The 10,563-nt window shown below is 47.7% G+C and overlaps 1 protein-coding gene across 1 annotated transcript; it reads right to left on the bottom strand.

Moving 5' to 3' along the window:
* Positions 1-1,180: 1,180 nt before the first annotated feature.
* On the bottom strand, positions 1,181-10,337 carry Pdcl3 (phosducin like 3). Its single transcript, XM_021165434.2, has 6 exons — positions 10,258-10,337; positions 7,053-7,182; positions 3,385-3,475; positions 3,002-3,145; positions 2,436-2,644; positions 1,181-2,263 (listed from the first exon to the last, which is right to left on the bottom strand). The coding sequence occupies exons 1-6, from the start codon at positions 10,261-10,263 to the stop codon at positions 2,121-2,123; spliced, it is 723 nt and encodes a 240-aa protein (XP_021021093.1). The 5' UTR covers positions 10,264-10,337; the 3' UTR covers positions 1,181-2,120.
* Positions 10,338-10,563: the final 226 nt, after the last annotated feature.

Genomic DNA, 10,563 nt, shown 5'->3' with positions numbered 1-10,563 from the left:
GAAAGGACAATGTCTTCTAGCCCCGTCTGCATCCCTTGCTGTGCAGTTAGATGAACTCCATGTTTAAGCAGCAAGGTTCTGGGCTATGGCAATGCCTTAGTGGTCGAGAGGGCTCTGCTCTTACAGAGGACATGGGTTTGGTCCTCAGCATCCACAAGTCAGTTTACAGTTACCTGTAACTGGTTTGAGGAGCCAATGGCTCCTGTACCCATGTGACTTGTACACATTCACCCAGGCAAACAAACATATGTAAGTAAAAAGGGTAAGTACCAAGCCTTACCACCTTTGTCCCAGTAAATGCAGTGAGGCAGCAGAGGGTAGTTTGAATACCACAGGGAGCACCTTGCGAATTCACTAAACTATAGGCATGGGCAGCTCAGGCTCCGATCCCAATCCCAATTGATGAAGATGCTGCTGGTCCTCTAGAGCAAGTGCAGACAGAGGCGGGGCACTGTGAGAAGGCGGGGCTCACTGGTCAAGGCTACAGGCATCAGAGCTGTTGCTGTGTTCCCATCTTGCCATCTCTGTATCACCAACAAGGCCCTGGCATGGAGATGGTGTCCACGCTTAAGATCAATGTGGTTCAGTGACTGTTAGAATTACATCCTACACAGGCTCCTCAGAAGAACTGCGCCTGCAGCTCCCAACACTGCACACTGCCTGCATCCGGGTCTTGCCCCTCTCCTTTAGTATAAAAATGCACGCTAAGTCTGTGATTCTCAACCTTCCTAATGCTGTGACCCTTTAGTACTGCTCCTCCTCCTGTGATGACCCCCAACCATATAAATTTTCCTTGTTGCTACTTCATAACTGTAACTTGGCTATCACTATGAATGGTAACGTAAGTATCTACTATGTGGCCTCCACGGGGTCACGACCCACAGGTTGAGAACCACTGCTCTACGGCAAACACAGCATCAGCCTCTGCAGCTGTGAGCCACTGCAGAGATTCTAAGGCAGCAGCACTCCTACACACCATGTGGAGTCATCACAAGCAACAAAACCGCAAGACTGTTCCAACCTTGCTGTTAAAACTTCACAAGCGCCTCTGAAGGAAACCACTCCAAAGGCCGATGTTTTAGCAGGGTTGTGGGCCCTCACGTAACAGAAAACAAGGCATTCTCACACACTGTCGGTTTTGGGAATACAAAAAAAAATAAATAAATCTTACAATATAATCTGAGTAAACCCTGTATTCTTAGACTCTTACCTCTAAGATTCCAATCAGCTATACAGCAAAAATATTATAGATATTTTCGGCTTTCATTGTCACTTTACAGGATATCCTGAAATATTTTTATAAATCAACTGGGGTAGAGCTTATATATATATATATATCTGCTTCAACCTTATTCCCCCAAACCAACTCTAACAGGACCTTAGAGCCAAGAAGAGCTGCTTGGTTTGGAGACAGGGTCCTGGTAACGCAGCCCTGGCTAGCTTGTAACTATGCAAACCAGACTGGCCTTGATCTCACACGGCCTGCCTGCCCCTGTCTCCCAGTGCCGAGATTAAAGGCAATGTGCCACTACAAAGAATAGCTGGTGTCTTAACAGCCATAGAGAACATTAGTTTACCTGGAAGACTGGGCAAACAAGCATGGCAGTGAGCTGAAATCTGTCAGCTAATCTGATAAATCAGTATCTGTCTCAGAATTGTCAGCCATGCCTTTTAGCTGATACTTCTTTTGCCAGCTTTACAAAAGGCAAACGAACGGTCTAACTAGAAAGCTGAGTTCTCATTTTTTGCACTGTTATTTTTTATAGAGATTTTAACTTAATTTATTCGCATTATATTTTTTAAGTCCACATTCCTTTCTATAGAGTTAGATGTCAAAAAATACTGAACAGTTTCACGGTTTGCTGAAATACATATAGGAAAACATAGATATGTGACATAACAGCTTGCTTAAATTTCTCTTAAAGAAACATGATTAATTAAAGAGTTCCAATAAATTTCTTAAAAAATTTCAGCAATGATTATATCCGAAATGTATAAAATTTAAATAATTATAAAAAGGTTAAAAACCAAAATGATAAATTTTTGCTTTTCCCTCCTTATAAAAAAATCCAGACAATGCATCATATCAAGAAAGTCCAAAAGGTTACATCACTGCTATCTTAGTCGTCCTCAGAGTCACTGTCCCTCCTCATGGGGACAGGGCCCCGGACTGAGGACAGCAGCAGGTCTTGGATGGGCTTCTTGGGGTTCTCCTCCAGGTTTGTCTTGATTGCTCCTGACTCAGACAGTTTCCACTCCAACTCTGGAGACAAAGAAAAAGCAAATCAGGTAAGGTCCCCCCTGAAGCTCACTGCTCCAGGTGACTGCGCAGAGATGAAAACAAAACCGCGATGCATGTCCCAGAAGCTGACATCCCTGTGCGGGAGTTCCCCGCCCATCTCTCACAATACCCTCAGGCCCTCCAGAGCCCTCACCGTCTATGGTCAGGTTCATGCCACCGAACACCAGAGGACCGATGAACTGTGCCTTGATATCCCCTTCCCGGTAGACGAACACCGTGGGGAGATTCCTGTCGGGGTAGTTGGGTATGCAGGTCGTTGAAATGGCTTTGATAAATTTCACATCGGGAAACTTCCTGGCGAGTCCACTCAAGTGATGGTTTATCAAGGAACAGAGGGGAATCCTGGAACACAGGAAGAGAAAAGAGAGTGGCCGTGAGGGAGGTGAGCAGACGGGCAGAGCCCCATCAGTGGTCCTTCTACTAACACTTGGCAGAATTCTTTTTTAAGTCAAAGAAATCTAAGTCCTTGTTCTATGCTTTTAGCAGAAAGACATTACTCACAAACATTATTTTAAAAGTCTTAAGATGAAAACTGAGCATTAAGGTTTGGCCTAATCAGCTACAAAAACACAGACCACAGTGCAGATAAAAACACAACCAAAACATAAACCGAAGCCTTTTGTGTAGGTTAAGCCTCACAGACTGAGAACAAATTCAAAGCAGCATTTACAGACCACATGGAGATGAGCGTCAGCTCACCCTTGTTTGTACAGGTGTAAGATCACCCACAGGCCCTCGCCGGCTTTCGTAACTTCTTGAACATAGTCCTTTCCTGAGATCTCTAAAACTTCTCCAAATTTGTTCTTCAGCTGAGTTGCTTTCCACTCAGCCAACCTCTGCTGCCTACACGAAAGGAAGAAAGCATTTAAATACAGAAGCACGCTTGTCTGCATGGGCCAGCACTGGTGTCTTCCAGAACAAAATCCCTGAAGATCCGGCTTACTGATTTGCCTCATGGCAAAGGTGTAAGAGCAGTTGGCTGAAATCTTTACTATCACTGTTAAATTGAAGTCCTTCCCCGATGTTAGCCCAGCAGCACCCAAGCCAGCACACAACCCGGGCTGTTGGCAGTCGGCACTCACCGGTACATCTCGATAGCTCGTTCATCCTCCTCACTGAACTCATCCTCGTTCTCCTCCAGCTCTTCCAGAGTCATGTTCTCATATGTTTTCACTGGATTCAGTTTCATTGACCACAGCATAAAAATGGAGAGATGAACAAACACATTTAGCATCTTCCCTACGTATGTGCACCAACTCCCAAAGGACCCTGCCCTCCAGAGACAGAAAGCATGCTACTGTTTAAAAGGACGGACCCACCATCGTCCTCACTGACACATCACTCTGTAAGGATATAAATGACAAGTTTCCCAGGCTCACGAAACGAGTTACATTTGCCTGAGCTGCCTGGTCTGGTCTTCAGGGACACAATATCCGGCTGGGTGTCTGAGCACGTCTTGTGACACTACATTATATTGGTAAACTGCCCTGTGCCATCTGAGCTTGCAGAGAGGCTGGCTCTACAAGTGCGGTCATTTCTCACCGTATTTCAGACCTAAGCATGTTTCTCTTTCACTGTCCTTCACGGCCCCTTGCAGGGGTCAGGCTGGTACCCCTAAGTCCATGTCCGTGAGAACAGCCAGGTGAGCTGTTCATTCCTCACGGGTGTTACTACTGTTTATCCAGTGGTTCTCAGCCGTCCTAAAGCTGTGACCCTTTAATGTTGTTCTTCACGTGGTGACCTCCAACACTAAGATTATTCTGTTGCTACTGTCATGAATTTTTGCTACTGTATGTAATTTTGCTACTGTCATGAATCATGATGTAAATATCTGATATTCGACCTCGTGCTGAGAACCGATGATGTATCCTATATACCAAAGTCCTGCAGCAGGAAAGAGAACCCAGGTCAGCCATGCAAAGAAAGCTCAACTGGGAACCCCAGCTGACTGCCTCAGCTTCTTCAGCAGGTTCCCCACAGATGTTGTGAGTGCCTGATTTGATGATGTCATCTCTATCTCTGACATTTGTCCCTTTACTTGGAAGCCTTATCTGGGCAGACACTCTGACCCACCTGGGAAGCTCTCTTCTTCAGCTGATTTCTGCTGGATGCTCTGAGCACAGTTTGTTAAGGGTTTGCTACTTGCATATATCTGCTATTTATTCTTTTACTTTGGTTTGCTGTATACTTAATAAACTCACTCAAAACCAGAAACATGGCTATCATGGGCCATTCTCGGACCACACACCATCGCAGGTGGGGAAAGACAGCAGGCCCTCCATAAGCAAGCATCTCCTTCCTACAGGTGACCATCACCTCATTCCTGGTCTGCTTTTCCTTTTTAAGATTTAGTTATTGCCAGGAGTGGTGCCCACACCTTTAATCCCAGTGCTGCAGAGGCAGGCACAGCTGGAATTCTAAATTTGAGGCTAGCCAGATGGTCTCCATAGTGAGTTCTAGGCTTCCCAGGGCTATACAGTGACATCCAGTCTCCAAACAAAGTTTTATTTGTATTCATATGTGTCTTGCCTACATGCATATACATATGTGTACCACATGTACGCCTGAAGTCCTCGGAAGCCAGGAGAGGGTGCTGGAGTTCCTGGAACTAGAGTTACAGATGGTTATGAGCCACCATATGAGAGCTAGGAACTAAAACCAGGTCTGCTGCAAGAGCAGCCAGGGCTCCTAATCACCATCACTGTGCCAGCCCCAAATGTCCCCAGTGGTGTTGTCTTGTATATGGCAGGCAGCACAATCTTTCCATGTAGCCAACTGCACAGAAATCTGCATCTTATTTTTACTGTGATAAATATTCTTGCTTCTTAGCATCAAGTCAGGCAATATCCTCTTAACTGGGTAATGAAGAGCATCTCGTGCAAGCCACCATTGCTTACTCTGAGGACTGTCCTCTGTCCTATGCCTTCAACACTTAGTTGATCCTGATCTACAGAGTGAGTTCCAGGACAGCCAGAGATACATAGAGAGACCCTGGCTTCACCCCCCCCCCCCCCCCCCCCAAAAAAAAAAAAAAAAAAAAAACAAAAAAAAAAAACAGGACCCAGTTCTTTGTCTCCTTTTCTTCTTTATCTGTCTAATCCCACAATACCAGGCATATGCTGACAACTCCCAACATGTAGGCCTCCAGCCGTGACTCTTCTAACTCAATAAAGACAAACCCAATTCCCTGACTACATTGCTAAGCTGGGCTGGAGAGAAGGCTCAGTGGTCACAGTGCTCGATCCTCTTCCAAAGGAGCCAAGTTCAATTCCTAGCATCATGACAGGCTGCTCACAGCTGCTTGTAACTCTAAGAGGGTCCAATGCACTCTTCTGAACTCCACAGACATTCTGCTCACAGACACAAACCCACAGAGACATATACACACATAATATAAAAATCTCCACATTACACTGTCCTAAACAGTTGCTGACCTGCCTGCAAGCCTCTGTACCCTGCCATGGCACCTCTGCCCCTTACACAGCCCAAGCCAGGCAGTCTTCTTGTCTTTTCTCTCTCACAGGACACATGGATCATCGCCAATTCTGTTGGCTCTCTTTCAAAACATGCTCTGAGCACCTGTTGTGAGCTCTACCACAACGCCAGTCCAAACCAATGGTGTGGCTTGCCTGAACTACTGCACACATTTTAGACTGGTCTTTCTGCTGCTTGATTTCACACTACCACTACCAATGTCCACGCTCAATAAGGTGGTGCTGCTAAAATCCAGGACAGGTCATTCTGTTTCAGCCTCCAGTAACTTCCCATCATGGCAATAAAGCTAGGCTCTTCACCAGAAGACTCAGGATCCAAGTGGGCTGGTCCTTAGAGGCCCCGTGAACTCTCTACCGCTTTCCCTGACATCAAGACACCAAGTCCTCATGAACTCTCTAAGGTCCCAAGCCACCTCTCTCCTGCTGAAGTAGTTATCTCACCTCCTTCAGGTCTACTCAGATCTCACTTTCTTACTGAGCCCCCTCTGCCCAACTGCTAGCATCTCTCCCACCCTCCAACCTTCCTAACTTCCCGGCCTTGCTGCTTGTCTGTTGCTCTGAAACATAAAGACACAGACTTATGTCAGCCCTGTGTTCCACTAAGTCCCCATTACCTAAAACAACACCCAACACACACAAATCACTCAATTTAATATAAGCTGGATACATCTTAAAACATCTTACTCTAAACAAGCACTCTCATATGAACAAGGCAAAGGTCTCTCTCATCAGCATCTCTCCGCCGGGAAGTCCCTGAAGGCATCCATCTACCAATCAGATGCTTGGCCTCAGACATTCTGACTCAGCTGGGATCAAGCACATCTAGGCCAAAACTGGGGGGATCTGAGGCAGGTGGAGAGACCTTAAGAAAACCTCCCTTGGACACGATGCTTCTCACACATCTCTTGCTTCCCCAAATCAAAGAAACTATTCTATGTCAATATTCTGAACCAGTCTACAGGGATTAATAAAGTACTACCTAAGAAAGTACCACAAATGCTAAAAATGTTCATTTCTAGGGTACCGTGCGAAAGTAAAGCTCAGAACAGAGTCATGTGCTCCTGTGACACAGACAAGGACTAAGGGCTGCAGGTGGCTCATTTGCCGCTCTGCGAGTCACCCGTCTAGGCGCCACACACAGCCTTGATGCAGTGCCCCAGCTCTGCCTCCCGGCTCTTGTCCAAAGGAAATCTGTCTACTACAGCAGTTGGTGGTTTGCTAGACACAGGGCAAAGGAAAAGATGGAGCAAGCTCACCCACTGACTGCTGGAGGAGCTGCTCCTCCTTCTCCGCCGCCTCCTCCTCCAGCTCCTTCAGGCTCTCCTTCGGGGGAAGGATGCCCTTTTTACGTAGGATGTCATTCCACTCGGTGTCTGCATTGGGGTCCTGGAGGGGGAAAGATGAGGATGTGGTGAGGGCAGAGCCAGGAGAGAAGGCATAAAGTGACAAATGGGAAAGGTGGAGAGCAGGGACGAAGAGGGCAGGAGGAAGAGGGAGGCTGGCCCCCCGTTGTAGTCTCCCTGAGGCGCCAGTGTTGGAGTAAAAATCAGGAAATAACAGGAAGATTGGCATCAATACTAAAAGTAAGGCTTTGATCTGACTTTTGTCTAGTATGCTCATTCCTTAAACAAATTTAATTTAAAACTATAATAAACTTCTATGACATTGCCCAAAGTGAATCTGACCATAAGGCCATAGACTGTGGGGCTGTGGTACGTCTGAAGTCTACTAGTTCCCAGGCCAGAGACGCCCCTGGCTTTTCTGAGGTCTCATGGTGACATGATTCTGTGCATGGATTTTTAGGTAGCTACTTCTGTTGGTTTGTTTTATTGTCAACCTGACATGAACTAGAGTCATGTGAGAAGAGGGAGCCTCAAGGGAGAAAATAGCTAATCAGGCTGGCCTGTATATGAGCCTGTGGGGCATCGTCTTGACTGACAGATGTGGAAGGGCCCAGTCCACCTCAAGCAGTGCCACCCTGGTCAGGTAGCCCTGAAATATATGAAAAGGCAAACAGAGCAGGCCAGGAGGGACAAGCCAGTAAGCAACAATCCTCCAAAGGTCTCTGGTCCTCATACCTGCTCCCAGGCTCCTGTTTGAGAGCCTGCCCTGCCTTCTCAAGGATGAACTGTGACCCCAGAGCCATAACATGAGAACCCTTTCTCCTTAAGCTGCTTTGGGTCATGGTGTTTTACCACAGCAATAGAAACCTAACAGAGACACTCAGCAGGTAGATTACTGAACTGGGCAGTAACTAAGAAGGAAGCACTAGAGGGCATGGCGGGCGGATACAGGAACGTGATTCTCACAGGCAAGAGGAAGAGGGAGGCTATAAATGGGCACCGGCACAAGCTGCACACTGTTATGGAGACAAGCTGTGTCGTGTGCACTGAGCAACAGGCTGTTGGTCCACGGGGTTATAGGGACCGAGTTCACAGAGGTGGATGCTCCAGAGAGGGCGTTTAATTATATGAGGGTGGAATGGAGTCAGCAAAAGTGAAAGAGAAAAAGAAAACAGCAAGCTTTAACTTTAATTAAGTGTGATTAACAAGCTTACTTAGGAAATATTACGTTACACGGGAATAAGAAAACAAAATTAGAAACTGCCTCTGAATTGAGACAACAGAGCTAAAACTGAACTACATACAGATCCTGGGTAGTCTTATGAGAACTCGTCCCGAGCTACAATCATCTGAAGAACAAGATTCTTTTTTTTTTTTAAGACTTATTTATTTATTTTATGAATGTGAGTACACTGTAGCTGTCTTCAGACACACCAGAAGAGGGCATCAGATCCCATTACAGATGGTTGTGAGCCACCATGTGGTTGCTGGGAATTGAACACAGGACCTCTGGAAGAGCAGACAGTGCTCTTAACCATCTCTCCAGCCCTAGGGCATTTTTCTTATAATTAGTGATAGATGAGAGAGCTTGTCATTGTCAGAGTGACCACCGCTGGGCTGGTGGCCCTGGGGTCTATAAGAAAACAGGCTGAGCAAGCCACAAGGAACAAGCCAGTAAGCAGCACCCTTCCAGGGCTGCTGCATCAGCTCCTGCCTCCAGGTTCCAGGTCTGCTGAGCTCCTGTCCTGACTTACTTCAGTGATGGGCTAGGATATAGAAGTGTGAGCCCAATTAACCCTTTCTCCCCTGGATGCTTTTGACGGGTGGCAGTAGTGACCCTAAGACCCTGGCTCCTGCTGCTGTCGACTGCTTATCCCTTCCTTTTTCTCAAAGGGGTGAACATCCACCAGCTCGCCTTCCTTGAGAAGTGACCACCAACGATACAGCAAACACCGTCTTAACCAGAAACCTGCGCATTTCAGCTTCAGAAAAAACAAACAAACAAACAAAACCAAAAACACCAGGAGACGACTGGCTAACCCTACATAAACCATGAAAGGTGTCTGCTTGAAGCTGGGCCTCTCTAAACAACAGATCACAGCTACGCACTAATTAAAGAAGGTTTATCTGAATACTGAGAACTCCTCTTCCCCCAACAAGAGGAACGTGGAGACCAAAGGAAGTTACATTCCAGGCAGAGGGACCTGAAAATGCAAAAGGCCCCAAAGCAAAAACGCTGTGACATGCTGACCATCTGGTCTGTCTTGAGAGCCTGCAGTAGACTTGGGGAAGAGGAAGACTGAGGCTAGATCCACAGACTTCCCTAAGCTTTAGAGTCTAAAGGATAAATCTGAGAATAGCAGATGCCTGGCCTGCTCCAGAGTCACTCCTGACGGCTAATGTTAAGCACAAAATACTAGGCATATCCCTTTACTTGAGCCTGTTCTTGCCTCCCAGGTGTAGGTGTGGCCGGCTTGCTGAATGTGTAGACGGCCACCCCCTCCAGTCCCCAAGGTCTGTCTCTTAAGCCGGAGCCCACTACTACATGGTCCATCTACCCTCCATCCAGACTCTTCAGAATCCTTAAACACAGCCACATAGAAGGCTGGCGACAAAGTGGCTGACGCATACTTTTGCTCTTCTAAGGCTATTCCGATGCCGTTCTCTAACACACTTTCTTTGGACTTTTGTCTAATTCCAGCTCAAAACAGGAAAAAAATTGCTAAGGAGTTCCACCTTTCTTCATATTAGAAATTAACAATAGTCGTGAGGCCTAGAGTTCAGATCTGGAAACCAGACAGCACTCCCAACGGACCATTTAGAGTCAGCTCTAGATGGCAGGAGGGTCGGGGCCTTCATCAGGCCTGGAGGAGAACGAGCCCAGAGTCCGGTGCCCACCAAAGGGCAGAGATTTGCGGGGCAGGACGCACCGGAGCAGGAGTGCCCAGCCCACGAGACCGGAGGGACCGCACCCGCCCTCTCGCAGTGCGCCTGCGCCGGGCCTCCCCGCAGTCCGCCGAGTTCTGTAACTAGTCCATGTAGACCCGGCTCCGGGTCTGGCGCGAGCCCACCAAGCCAAACGACCGCAGACTTGGGGTCCCAAGCTCGCTACACTCACCTGCATCTTGCCTTCAGTCACTCAAACCAGCCCTCGGCCCCAGCCCCTCCGCTCCTCTCCGCGCACGCGCGGCACCGCCCCCTCCGGTCTTCTCCCCGCCCCCAGGAACGAGAAGGGCGGAGCCAAGGAGGAAGTGAAGACTGGAGTCTGCGCCTGGTCCTCAGGAACCCGTGCTGAGAGCGTTGGCCGTGCCTCCGGTGGGTGGGACTACAGGGTGACGTCACTCGGGCCATGTCCAGGCGCTACCTTGTTAGGGAAAGTGGCTGGTTGATTGGGGCTGACCCGAGGTAACCACAGGTTCTGCGA

Source organism: Mus caroli, chromosome 1, assembly GCF_900094665.2.
Source record: "Mus caroli chromosome 1, CAROLI_EIJ_v1.1, whole genome shotgun sequence".
In the NCBI taxonomy this organism is placed as follows: Eukaryota; Metazoa; Chordata; class Mammalia; order Rodentia; family Muridae; genus Mus; species Mus caroli.
Note: the sequence above shows the minus strand (reverse complement) of the source record. Positions and strands in the feature narration are given on the sequence as shown.

Excerpts from the sequence above, each read along its gene's own strand:
- Pdcl3 (XM_021165434.2), bottom strand. Across the intron at positions 2,645-3,001 it reads TTACACCTGTACAAACAAGG|GATTCCCCTCTGTTCCTTGA; the intron begins GTGAGCTGACGC and ends CCTGTGTTCCAG. Across the intron at positions 2,264-2,435 it reads CATGAACCTGACCATAGACG|AGTTGGAGTGGAAACTGTCT; the intron begins GTGAGGGCTCTG and ends CTTTGTCTCCAG.